Raw genomic sequence first — 14,288 nt, forward strand, 5'->3', positions numbered from 1 at the left:
AAATACAAGTAGGACAACTACAAACATAAGAGAATGAACTCAAAAACTTGGCAAAAATCTCAAAATGTATTCCATTCAAACATAAGAGAATGAATACAAGAAGGCCTCTAGGCGATACAGAAAGTTGCAAGAGAATGCAAGAAAACACATGAAAGAGTAGAAAGAAACAGAATTCAAGGGGCAACATTAACGATCCCGTGGCCTTCAGCTGGGTCGGGGGGATTTTGAGAGATCAACGTCTAGAACTGACGGAGTAGGAAATTGGACTACCTCCTCCTCCTCGTCATCCTCGACCGGTGCGGGCAGGGAGATATCATCCAGTTCAAGGTCCTCGTACTTTGCCTTGACCCGGGTCTTGCACTCATTAAAACCATCCTTGAACAACGCTGCGGCAGGTTCGATGAGCTCGTCTTCTTTAAGCTTCACCGCTTCGTCCACCTTGGAAGGGCTTCTCCCGCTCCTTCTCCAAGAGAGCGGTTGCCTTTCTAGTAAGCTCCTTTTGCGCTTTGAGCTCCTCGGTTAAGCGCTCAATGGTGACCTTCCCCTCTGCCACGACGGTCTCAAGGCCAGCCTTATCTTTCTTCAGACGACCAACCTTCTCTTCAGACGAAGTCATAGTCATGGAGAAATGGTTGCACTTATTTGTCATATCAATCCAATAGCACCCGAGCTGAAAACCATACGAGCAGAGGTGAGGTCGCTAGTCACAGTCGAAGAGAGATCGACGAACCAAGAACAATAAAAAGAGAATACATGATAAAGAGCGCTGAAATTGGCCGCTTCAGCCATCCCATAATTCTCATGTACAATGCGGAGCCGATCATTAGGTAAGCGGCTCTTTGCAATAACCTCGCGAGCGATCCAAGCATTATCCAGACCGCTGTCATCTTTTTTCACGCCCCACTTCGGGTGGAAGGACGCATTCGCCCCATGATGGGCAGTCGGGGCAGCCTCCAAATTGGTGACCACTGCGTAATTTCCTCCAGAACGGCCTAGCTGGCCGGCCGAAGATCTCTCTGCCACCTTGGCAGACTTGCCGGTCTTGCCCCCTTGTCACTCGGGATGGACTTTCCTTTGCTTTAAGCGGTAGGAGAGGCTGGCTCTGGCGCCTTCCTCATTGGGGCGCCAACTTTCCCGAGGACGGACTAGCGTACCCGCTCTAAAGCTGATTGCTTCTACATTTCTGCACAAAAAAGATGAAGAAAAGAATGAAAACCGTATGTACACGAGATCAGACTCAAGATAAAAAGGTTGACCGACATAAACATAAAACATTGAGAATGGCCTACGACACCTACGTGCTCGTGTTGTAGCATTAATCCCAATCTCAACTAAGATTTCCTCTCAGGAGAATTCCGAACAGTGGATGAGGCCGTTCTTGCCAATCTCGTCGCGAATTAGTCCTAACGTCACCTCGTCCTCATCATCTAAGACCGGTTTGCGACTCATGGTCTTCGTGTTCACATAAGACCAGTTGGTTGAGACCGGCCATCCTTCTTCAGAGAAGGCATAAAAGAACCTATTCTTCCAAGTATGTATGGAAGAAGGGACGCCGGTAATCATCCTCGCGTCAGGTCGTTGGCTAATGTAGATCCAACCTCCCAACCTATGGCTTTTCAGATGAGCGCACCTTCTGAAAAGTGTTACTGACAAGTTCCGCTGAAGACGGAACCGCACTAGATAGATGAAGCCGGCCAAAGTCCTCCATGAGTTCGGCGCCACTTGAGCCGGGGCTAGCCCATAATATCTCAACACCGCGGCTGAAAAAGAACAGATGGGTAACCTAAAACTGGCCTTCATGGCCTCCTCATATGTACATAAATCTACACTATCGTTACAAGCCCTATCCCCTTCTATGGCCGCTCTCAAAATGAATTGACTCGGGATACAATACCTGTCTTGAATATAAGGTAGCCGATCTTCGGGAAGATTGTTTTCCTCTCGGGCAGCCGCAGTGTATCCTCTAGGACCACTCTCCATTTTGGCCGCAGCCATGACCTCAGTCGCCCGGTTCCCAGCACGGGAAAATGACGTCCTTCTATCGAGATTGTCTCCTTCCTCCTCCTCTTCATCTTCGTCATCATAAGAAGGGTAATCTGGATTCTCAACCCTAACAGGACTCAAATTCAAGTCCAAAATGACCTCCTCGGAGCCTATGTCCACCTCCTCATCGTGGATATAATTGGCGACCACAATTTTCTGACTAGCGGCCATAGCCTGGCCTCCTCTCAAATTCGAGTCAGATCTCGTCCTTTCAGACGAACCCGAACTAGATTCACCCGAAGTGGAAACTTCTCCCGGGGACGAACTAGAACTACACTCCGACCTGAAACTAGATTCTGATCTAGAACTACTACACATGGGGAAAGAAGGAAAGCAGAATGTACTACTACACTGGAAAATAATTTACCTATGACCCCGAGCTTAAGCAATTACTGAATAACGAACCGAACTGGAGAACTCAAAGCTACACTAGCAGAGCGAAAAGAGAAACAAAGCCAAACAGATGGGAAGAATGAAGCCTCACAACCCCTTTTATACATGAACCTATCAGGCAGCCCTTCGCATCCACGGTCCCTCGAACGCTACGTGGCAAATCATTGATGTAGGCCTAAAAAACGAAGAGTCGAGGGGAAAGCAGAAATCTAGAAAGGGAACGAGAATGGAGGAGGAGGAAGATCTGGAAAGGGAAAGGGAATGGATGAGAAACTACTCACCAAAAAAAATAATGCCAACTGTGGCAGATCGCACGACAATGCAGATTGTTTGTAGCCGTGGTGGATATAACGCAATCAACTAAACGATAAAAATTCAAATCGTCTATAGCTGTGGTGGATATAACGCAATCCACTAAACGACAAAAATTCAGATTTGCTGTAGCAGTGGTGGATATAATGCAATCCACTAAATGACAAATTCAGATCGTCTGTAGCCATGGTGGATATAACGCAATCCACTAAACGACAAAAATACAGATCATCTGTAGCCGTGGTGGATATAACGCAATCGACTAAACGACAAAAAATCAGATTGTCCGTAGCCGTGGTGGATATAACGCAATCCACTAAATGACAAAGATTCAGATCGTCTGTAGCCGTGGTGGATATAACGCAATCCACTAAACGACAAAACTTCAGATTGTCTGTAGCATGGTGGTTATAACGCAATCCACTAAATAATAAAAATTTAGATCGTCTGTACCCGTGGTGGATATAACGCAATCCCCTAAACGACAAAGATTCAAGTCGTCTGTAGCCTTGGTGGATATAACACAAGCCGTGGCGGATATAACAAAACTCAATCCACTAAACGACAAAATCAGACTGTCTCAAGCCGTGGTGGATATAACGCAACGCAAGACGCAGCAATATCCAGATCGTCGCCGATCTAAACAACTTCGACCGATCTGAACGTCGACGATGGAAACCAGCTTTCTAGAGCATCTTCTGCCGATCTGAAAGACCTGAGCCAAACTAAAAGGCAAAGATCGAAACCACAACATTCAGTCCGGTTTGTACCAAATTGAATATTCCAGATCGTCTTCAGCCAATCTGATCATATTTATCCGGATTGAGAGAGGGAGTCACAAAGTGCCTTGTCCAGCCCGTCTGAAGCCGATATGGGTTAATTCAGTTCATCTGCTGACAAGCTGGAATCAGACCACCTCTCACGTTAACACCCAATGAAACTTCCCCAAGTCATCACAATGACTTCAAGAACTGGGGGGCAAATGATGGGGTATAGAAAACATCCTCCAATCGTCACACGACACGTGGCGCTAAGGCATATCCACAAAGTCCTCATCTCCCAAAGGGTATCACGACCATTACACCTTGAAAAGGGGAGGATCATGTACTAACCTCACCTAACCCTAGGCCTAGACCTGTCTAGGGGTATGAAAACAAGGTAAAACTTAATCCAATAACAGGTCGACACCTGTCCTAAAAGGGTAAATGAGTAAACTAACACTCAAAGCTCCACTATAAATAGCCCACATAAAGACAAGGTAAGGGACTCGAATCCCAAGAAAACATTGTTCATAGCTTTGTTCTGCCTACTCGGGCTCATTACTGACTTGAGTGTCGAAGGGCCCGTCCTGAGTAACAACTCGGGGTTGGTCTTCTGACCTCGTGTTTCCCTATGCAGGACTTTTCCTCCCAATCAGTTCAACTACCTGGACTGGCCACGTCAGCTCTTGTGTCAGTGCCTTGTCTGTTACCGATTTTTAGCGTAACAGATAGTTACCCTTTTGTCATTGTCTACGAAGTCTTTTGGTTGGAATCGAGCTTTGACACTTATTGTGGGGGGGCAATCTTTTATTTTATTTTATAGAAAGGCCACTAAAACCCGATGTGACAAACTAAGAGGGGGTAAATGGGTTTCTTAAAAGATTGCTTAATTAAATGAAAACGTAATTACAATGCAAAGGTGAAGAACCAAAACAAAATTTAACCAGCAAAGAGAAAGAGAAGAGAAACACACAGCCCGTGTTTTATACTAGTTTGGCCAATCCGGCCTACATCCACTCTCTTAATGATTCTGCTCTTTGAGGCTTCACTACTCCCAATTTCTTTACGTGTGGTGATCAAACCCGTATAAGGTTTTCATTAGCTCCTCCTATCCAATTGTTGATACAGTGCCCTTTCCACCAAGTACAATGAGTATAGAACAAAAATAAAGTTTGCTTCTTGCTAGGCTAATGTATACATGAAGAACTCTACACAACACTCATTAAATAGATTACAAAAGAGTCGTATTCCAATCTCTCAGAGACTGCAAGTGTGGCACAATAGATCAAAGGCGGGTGAGTTTTTTGCACATGGAAATTGATGCTCAGTTGAATACTAGCCGCTCTTTGGTGTTTAGATTGCTTAAAAGCAGATTATATACAAGTGATACCAAGGCATGATTTATAGAAAAAGCATAAAACAAGATGTTATAAGCTTCTAACAGGCAGGAAGAACGGATAAATTATGGCCAACCGTGGAACTAGCCGTTATAGCAGATTCCTAGATAGCCAACCGATCCTAGGCACGGTCGAGCATGCTTCATCGATGGTTGACCGTTCCAACTGAAGGTCATCCTTGAAGGCTTTTTCAAGCTTTTCTCGAAAACTACAAGAAAACTGACATTCACTGATGGTCATGACTGTCTATATGCCAATGATGTCGGTGTTACTTACACCGACGCTTTTAGTGAATGTTACTGATACTACCGTGCCTCATGATATTTACTGACGTTTCTTGCAAACCGTCGGTGCTGTCATTTATACAGCCGTTTATAAACATCATTAAAACTAAAATAAAAATGTTGGTGTTAAGCTTATCACCGAGTAATATTACACTGATGGTCGGGACGTCATTAAAAGATCTACACGGGCCTTTGGATACATGTATTTACTAACGTTTTGCGACCATCAGTAAATACAGTGACGCTAAGGGCTATCGGTGAATACCTCATTCAGCGACATTTTGTGAGCGTCGGTAACTACACCGACGCTAAGGACCATCGGTGACTAGCTCATTTAGCAACATTTTATGAGCGTCGGTGAATACACCGACGGATAAGGACTATCTGTGTATATACTCATTCAACGATGTTTTGGGAGAGTTGGTATAAACACAGATGCTAACAGAACCGTTCCTGAAAATGTGTGGCCATAGTTTGATTTGTTGGAATCATCGACGGTCCTGACTGTCGATAAATATAGATATATATATATATATATATATATATATTTTAAAATATCCCTTTATTCTGAATTAGTCCATCATATTGGGATACAACCTGTAATATGTATATAACGATCTTATTATACAACCTCACACTACAATGGTATTCAAACAAACTGAAATAAACAAGAGGGGGGTGAATTGGTTTTAACACTCATTTATACCTTTTTTAAATTTAAGTATTAAACCTAATTTGATTTTTCTTCTCTTGATTAGATTTTGGTTAGTTCAAATAAGATCAAAACAAAATGAAATGCCAAACCAAACAAGAATGAAAGTGCAAGACAATGAAGGAACACACCGATGTATAGTGGTTCGGGCAAAGCCCTACTCCACTCTTCTTAAGATCGTCCTTAAGGATTTCCACTATGTGAGACCTCCACGATGCCCGGCTCCGAGGCGATTACACTTCCAAAGTGTATTAAATGAGGATGCCCTTGACACCTTTACACCGACTCTCCTTCTTCGCCGAGTTCTAAGCAATACTCCCTAGGGTATTAAGATAGGATGCCCTAGCCACTTTTACAAGAATAGAAGATGAATTGCTTGGCTTCTCTTGAAAGCTTGATGCACGATGTAGTCCCCTTGAGTGCTTCTCCACAATAGGTTGCAAATGGAAGGCCTAAATCCAAACCCAAATGATTTGCAAGTGCAAGACAAGTTTGGTAGAGAAAAAAACAAAAGCTTAAGCTAAAATGAGTTGCAAGTGTTTTTGGATGCTTAAGATGGTTTTTAAAATTATCCAAGAGTGAAAGATAAACCTTTTGAATGAGTATTTATAGCACTTGAGACGATATGACTGTTTGGGGGTGTAATTAACAAAAACTAATTTTTAATTCAAAAACCAACAGCTCTTTTCTGTGCTGTCGCGACGTTCTCGGAGTTCCGAGAACCATTCTCGGAGCTCCGAGAGAACGGCCAGAAGTTGGAAAATTACTACCGGATCATTTCTCGGAGTTCCGAGAAAATTTCTCGGAGTTCCGAGAGAATGGCCAGAAGTTGTAAAATACTACTGAGCCATTTCTCGGAGTTATGAGGGAACTCTCGGAGTTCTGAGCTCGGAGCTCCGACAAAAATCTCGGAGTTCCGAGAAGCCTAAAATCAGCATGACTTTCCTGTTTTTGTTGCTATTTGATTTTGGACTTTTGGAACTCAATTCCTATGATAATTTGGAATGTTTATAAGGGTCCCAACATGTTGGTCCACCACATAACCATTCACTTAACCATTTAAGTTCTTAAGTGGTTTTGAAAACTATTTTGAAAAACCTTGCCTTGACTTAGAAATCTAAAGAGAAAAATATGTACAATGAAATCTAGGTAACTCTCAACTTCTCTTTAGCCTTGGTCTTCAATTGGTCTTCCATTTTGTGTATGCTTGCTTCAGAGATAATGTGAGCTCCACTTAGCTCCTTTGACTCTTGTGTGGTACATCTTCAAGCATGACCATGTGGTGTGTTGGTTCCTTCAATGATCAACCTATCTTAACACAACACTTCAAGGCAAATTGATTAGTATTCAAGAACATAATCAATTATGTTTAGAACCATCAAAACAAGATAGGAGAGTAGACCATTGGGCTTACACAAACCATGTTTAGAAATTGTTGTTATATAACAAACTATAGTTACAAGCAATGACTATATATTGACATGTGTAAACAAGCTAAAGTTACAAGCAAAAATTGATCTTCTCTTCTTGCCACCTAGACCTTTAATCTTCTCCGGCTAGTAGGCATGTAAACATTAAAGCAGAAAACTACATTCATAAGATGTGGCTGCAACTGCCCCACAACTCAACGCAATCTTGTTCTCAGTTCCAATTGCAAGAGGTTCATGACTGCTACTTCTTTCCATTTAGGAAGTCTAAGCTCAAACTTTATGGGCTTGGCTTTCAGCACTCCAAAGGGGATAGGAATGATTCAGCATCTATGCCAAATGTTTTCACATCTTCAACTATAACTTTTATTCCATAGCGTCATGCAACAATCTTTGTCACCCTGAAAAGCCATAATTCATATTAAATAACACTAATAAACAGAGGTTACAATTATTAATTCATGTTAGTGATTCCAAGAAAACCTATAAGCATCAATAGTTTTTGTCTCCAAACATAGTATGTACCATCACGGGACATTAGAACTGATCACAAGCGTTATCGCTATAACAGAGTACTGGAATGAAATAAGTTTATATGAAAATTACAACATGAACAAGAAGAAAAACATAATCATTTGTTATGCATGAACAGTGCCTCACTCAAACTTAGATGTTTTTTACAATAAAAAATAAAGCACATTCTCACTAATCACTATTTAATCACCTACCATGACATCAACACATGAAAGACACGCAAACTGTCGTTTAAAGAGGAAGAAGAAATAAAGATAAACAAATTTAAATTTGTGATTATGAATATCAATTACAACATTAACTTTGGGTCCACTTTCTTGTTCCCATTCAGTAACTAGCCAATTGTTCCTCCAAATTTGTTCTTTATTCATGATAAATGTCAAATGCAAGCAATTCTAAAAAAAGGGAAGTGGTATATTCGTCCCTCTTCATTACTTGGGACACCCACTTGCAGTGTCTCTATGACTACAAAAGGGCTGTTGTGTTAGAGAATATGCCCTGAAAAGCAAGTAGAATGACATTTTCTAATCAATAAAGACTTATTTATTGACATGAATAGGTAATTATAATAATGAATGTGTGTGATGTGCTTGTTTATTGACACATGTTTGTCCTTAGGTAGCGTAGTAGAAATGCCATGCTCAAAGGAATCACAGATCCAAGGGAGCAAGGAGATATGGCATCTCGGTTCTATTCAAGCCTTAATAGTTCCTAGTTGGGAAAGAGACAGGATATTTCTTTCTGTACACTACTAGAACTAGTCTTGCCTACAAACACGTGTCGTGAGGTGACTTATCTCGGTCATCTGGGTAGTGGACCTTAAGCAAGAAGAGTGGGTACGACGATTAGATTGCGCAAGCTAACTGGATCAAACTAAGAACAACTTGTGGACAAGAGAGTATAAAGTTGTTCTTCCAGACAGGATCCTTCACATGTTCTTAGACCTGAGGGATTTTATTGGTCTGTCGGCCCATTTTAGGGTCTCAGTCTATCTCATAGTGATTCTAGTTTAGAGTCAGATTCGGAGATGTTAGTCATTTATGAGGGAAAATGGGTGGAAGCTACAAAAATCCGAAATATACTCCATATACACTAACAGGGTTTGGACTTTAGTTGATCCACCAGAGGACATTAAGCCCATTGGATGCAAATGGATCTTCAAGAGGCAGAAAGGCAATGACGGTAAGGTAGAGACCTACAAAGCACGGTTAGTGGCCAAGGGATATAATCAAAAGGCTGGAATTGATTATGAGAAAACCTTCTCACCGTAGCCATGTTAAAGTCTATTAGGATTCTATTAGTACACTATGACTGCGAGATACTACAGATGGATGTCAAACCACTTTCCTGAATGGAAACATTCAAGAAGATATCTATATGATCTAGCTAGAAGGTTTTGAAGCTGCCAGAGAAGTGATTGTGATATTAAATAACCGCAACTGCACAGATCATGTAAATACAGATCGAACTCAGGGAAGAGCTTATTGTGATTTCCCTTATACTACTTAGAAAATTAACTTATGACATATTATTGCCTGGAATGGACTCAGGATTTTCGTGGACTACAACCTCGGATCCTACAATATATTTAAATTTATAAAGAAACGATTACATCTTTAATTCTTATATTTAGGCAAACGATTACATCTTTAAATAGACAAGGATCGAAAACAATAAAGAAACGATTACATCTTTAATTCTTATATTTAGGCAAAGTGAACCAATATCCAGAGGAATTCTATTAATTACCTATCTAATCTGATTAGACAACCAAAATCTAAAAGTCTAAATTCATTGGAAAATTTTGGTTGGAAAAACTACTCTAAATCGAATTGGAATTTTGGTTGGAAAAATAATTGGAATTGGTAGAAAAACCTTCATTCAATTAAAAGATTACTTAGGGCTAGAATCCACCATAGGTTTGGATTAGATAATTAATTAAACCAATTTCTGCATTGGATAGTGTATTTGATAAATTCGGTCAATGGGGAATAAGATCTATGGATGTCATTGCCCATGAGTGATTGATCAAACATAATACCCAATTTTATAGAGTATATAGGAAATTATATTTGTTTATCTGCAATTACTCATACGAAAGGAGAAACCCAATGGCATGAATAATTGGGAATCCACAAATATAAACCCCTATATATGATGTTATTTTATGCTATTGATTTTAACTAACCATCTTTCTCCTTCCCCATGGCTTCATCCAAACCCCAAGTAGATGGGTTTAGTTGCTCATGGGAAAGGTAAAAGAAACAAAAATTAAGGAAAACGATGCCATATAAGAATTTAAAAAGGAAAAAGAAAATAAAATAAACTTCTCTTTAATTCAAATTGTAACCATAATACATCGAGTTGGAATTGAAATAAATAACAAGATAAGAAAAACTTAGTCTTTTTCTACTCCGTCCATGGTTGGATATTCCTCCTTTGAACCTCAATGCCACCTCGGGTCGAACCTTGGATGGTTGAATCATACCTCCACCAATTTAAAAAGGGCATGCATGAAATAGAGAAAATTGGGTGAAATTTCTTTGGTGGAAAGAGAGAAGTGGGCGAAAAATACTAAGATGGAAAAATATTGGGCAAGGAATTATTGGAAAAGAAAGAACAAGACGAAAATTGAAGAGTGAGAGGAAGAGAGAATTGGGCAAAAATATTAGGGGAATAGAGAAAGTGTTTGACGAAATTCAAGGAGGTGGAGAGACAGAGGAGACAAAAATTCCAAGAGGGAAAGAAGAAAATTGAAGAGAGAGAGCAAGAGTTTGTTTTTGGGACAAGATGAAATATATATATTAAATATGGTTGTCCCTCTCTTCTTCTTTTATTACCCAAATTAGTGCAACACAACACAAAAGAAATGACATATTCTTCTTGTCTTTTAGTATACATGCTAATTTCCTTCATTTCAAAATGGCAAGCACGAGAGTGTTATTCTCCATAATTTTCAGTCAGGACATGCATGCCCTCTTTCCATTCCCACGTCAAAAAAATACTAAAAAAATGATTTCCGTAATATCAACTCTTCCCACGTTCACTTTTGAAAACACTACTCTCTTGAAATATCTAAAAGATAATTTCTATATAGGGCCCACTTCTTAAAAGAGAAATAGAGTGTCAGTTGATAAGAACTTTGAAAAATATATTAATCTTTCCTTTTTGCATGCATATATATAGCTTTACGTATCTTTCCTCACTGATTTATCTCCAATTGGGCAACAATTCATGCAAGCTAGTGACCCCACTTTCTATTGCTTAACGTGCATGTTTAGGCATACTTTTCTCCATGCAAGGCAACAATACCTTGTAGTGAATTGCAATTGTACCATATATTTACGTAAATGGCAAATCTACCCTTCCAATGTATTGCACACTACTATATTTGCCTTTTCCCCTCTTTCGTCTTCAAGGAACACTCTAAGCCATCCATTTGACGGTTAACTTGTAAATTAATTGCACCCCTAAACCATCCCAATGTGATGATCCGAACCATTGAATTCACGGATCCCAATATGAATTTTGATCTTACCAATGGTCGCACCTCTTGAATTAATTTTGTGGGCTGATCCTAACCGTTCAAATGACGGTCAACAAATATGAATTAATTGCCCCTCCAAGCCCATTTTCATAGGTTGATCTAGACCGTACAATTGATGGGCTACGATACAAATTGGTTGTACTCCATAAATTATTTCTCAAAGCGATTCTGAACCAACCAATTGGTGGACCATAAGATGGTCTAAACCCTTCAAATGATGGAAAATTCTTTATAATATCATCTCTTTAGCTCCATTTTTCATTGAAATTCAAGAATAATGCTGAAACACCAAAAACAAGGAAAATACCTTAGTAGTACCGCTCTAAACAATGACATCACCATGTTTTTCCTACCTACAATTCACAAATAAATGTGCTCATCAGATTCCCCCATACTTAAGCTTTGCTAGTCCACAAGCAAACAAAAAGAAAGTAAACAAAAATAAAACTTGACAAAAATAAAATCCTAACTCACTTTCGTATGAATCACGATTGCACTTAGCATGTGCAACAAGCCTTTAAACCCCTAGGTTACCCTAGTGGACGAGTTCTGTCTCGTGACTGTTTACAGTGAATATACACACAAAATTCCAAAAATTAACTCTCTAAAAAAAGACTTTAATTGCAAATCCTTAATATAGAATAAAGCCAAATATAACACTTCCATTTGCTTTAATATTTTACTCAAGATAAAAACTTCTAGAATACTCCCATACTTGATCTTTATTATCCCATTCTAAGTTGTGAAATTCGACATATATCTTAATTAAGGAATCCTCCTTTATATTTTTCATACCTTTATCCTCATAGATAATATTCTAATGCTATCTTAATTACTAAGAGTTTGAATCAGAAATTTAATAGAAAATTGAAGAATTATATGGTTCCACCTTTCATTCCACTTTTCCATTATTTCTAAGAATTGAACTCAATTATTCCTCTACCACCGTTGGTGTGAATGACATGCAGGGCTTGCACTAGACACCCAAGATACTGAGCAGTGTTGGAATTACATTTTTAAAATTTTGCATGTATCTTTAAGAAATTGATGCAATATGAGTTCAACCTTCACATTGATCTGTGCAATGTCTTGACCTCTTAAGCTTTCTAGATGACCCTTGTACTGAGCTTTTGGTCAATTACTCTCAAACTAGATATCTTTAAGGAACTAGGTGTAGAACACCCCTCGGACTTACTTGCTCGACTAAAAAAGGCTACAAGTCAAGACTAGATCAAAATGTACATTTTTTTTCTTTCCTTTTTCCTGTACCATATAAAAGCCAACATTCTAATCTTGTTTCCTTATCAAATCTTTTATGAGCAAGATTACAAAAGAAATCTAACCTATAAATAGAAAGTGCTCTTTTTCTTTTCTCAAATTCCAAAATTAAAATATAGACTAATTTCCTTTCCTAAAACGGGATAAAAATTTCTTTCCAAAAATATCTAATTATTTCTATCTTTTGTAAAGATACCAAAAACGAAGAAAAAAGAAATATTCCACTTTAAACCATAAAAAGAAATCAAAAAGAAGTTTTTTTCCAAATATACTACCTCTCCCATACTTAAATCATACAGTGTCCTCAATGCATGCAAAAATAGAAACAAGGACAATAAAGAGATGAGAGGGGCATACCGTTTTCTTTTAAGAAAGATTTGAATAAAGAGGTTTATGGAGATCCATGACCTCTTCCAAATTAGATGATGGCAATTCAACAAAAGGCTTCAATCTTTGTTCATTTACTTTAAATATCTTACCATTCTTTGGATTTAAAACATCAATTGTACCATCCCAACGGGATCTTAACTTACCTGGAAAGATGTGAAATCTTGAATTGTACAGAAGAACTTTTTCACCTTCTTGAAACGTTTTTCTCAAAATATGCTTGTCATGAAAAGATTTTGTCTTCTCTATTTTCGCATTCTCATAAGCATAATTCCGTAACTCCTCCAGTTCGGTAAGTTGAAGTCTTCTATGATTACCTACAGCAGACAAATCAAAATTTAGTTTCTTAATAGCCCAAAAAGATTTCTGTTCTAATTCAACTGGGAGCTTGCACGCCTTTCCATACACAATGTGGTAGGGAGACTGACCAAAATCAGTCTTAAATGCCATCTTATGAGCCCACAAGGCAGCCAGCCACTAATCTAATGGATTAACTGTCTTCTCTAAAATTTGCTTGATTTGTCTATTCGAAACCTCCACTTGGCCACTCGTTTAAGGATGATAAGAGGTAGCTAACTTATGAGTGATCCCATATTTATTCATAAGAGCTTCAAAATGTCTATTGCAAAAGTGCTTTCCCCTATCACTAATGATGGCACGAGTTGTACCGAAGCACGAAAAAATATTTTCTGTTAAAAACTTCACCACCACCTTGTGGTCATTGGATTTGCAAGCAATTGCCTCAATCCACTTGGACACATAATCTACTCCTAATAAAATATACAAATTCCCAAAAGAGTTGGAAAAAGGGCCCACAAAATCAATACCCCACACATCAAAGATTTCTACCACTAAGACCGGGTTGAGGGGCATCATATTTCTCTTTGTTACTCTACCTAAAGACTAACAAGATCTACAAGCTTTACAAAATTCAAATGAATCCCTAAAAGACTTGGCCAATAGAAGCCACATTGCAAGACTTTGTGGGCAGTTTTCTTTGCCCTGAAATGGCCACCACATGCTCGATCATGGCAAAAAGATAGAATCGAGTGTTGCTCATGATCGGGCCCACATCGTCGATCAATTTAAACTGAACAAGTCTAGAACAACTAAGGGTCATCCCAAAAGAAATACTTTACCTGTGAGTGAAATCGGTATTTATCTTGGTTAGACCAATGATCCGGTATCGCACCTGTAACCAACTAATTCACAA

The 14,288-nt window shown here is 39.1% G+C and overlaps 1 protein-coding gene across 1 annotated transcript; it reads right to left on the reverse strand.

Moving 5' to 3' along the window:
* Positions 1 to 9,245: 9,245 nt before the first annotated feature.
* LOC143886953 (uncharacterized) lies at positions 9,246 to 13,525 on the reverse strand. Its single transcript, XM_077391121.1, has 3 exons — positions 13,222 to 13,525; positions 11,729 to 11,763; positions 9,246 to 9,302 (listed from the first exon to the last, which is right to left on the reverse strand). Exons 1-3 carry the CDS (start codon positions 13,523 to 13,525, stop codon positions 9,246 to 9,248), a joined length of 396 nt encoding a protein of 131 aa, XP_077247236.1.
* Positions 13,526 to 14,288: the final 763 nt, after the last annotated feature.

The sequence above is a fragment of the Tasmannia lanceolata genome, unplaced genomic scaffold (assembly GCF_043159265.1).
Source record: "Tasmannia lanceolata isolate RefF3 unplaced genomic scaffold, GAP_Taslan_0.1 ptg000011l, whole genome shotgun sequence".
Taxonomy (NCBI): Eukaryota; Viridiplantae; Streptophyta; class Magnoliopsida; order Canellales; family Winteraceae; genus Tasmannia; species Tasmannia lanceolata.

Coding starts and splice junctions, on each gene's coding strand:
- LOC143886953 (XM_077391121.1), bottom strand. CDS start 13,525: ATGGCATTTAAGACTGATTTTGGTCAGTCTCCCTACCACATTGTGTAT. Junction 11,764..13,221: donor AAGATTTCACATCTTTCCAG/GTAAGTTAAGAT, acceptor TGTGAATTGTAG/GTAGGAAAAACATGGTGATG. Junction 9,303..11,728: donor TGATGTCATTGTTTAGAGCG/GTACTACTAAGG, acceptor TGATCTGTGCAG/TTGCGGTTATTTAATATCAC.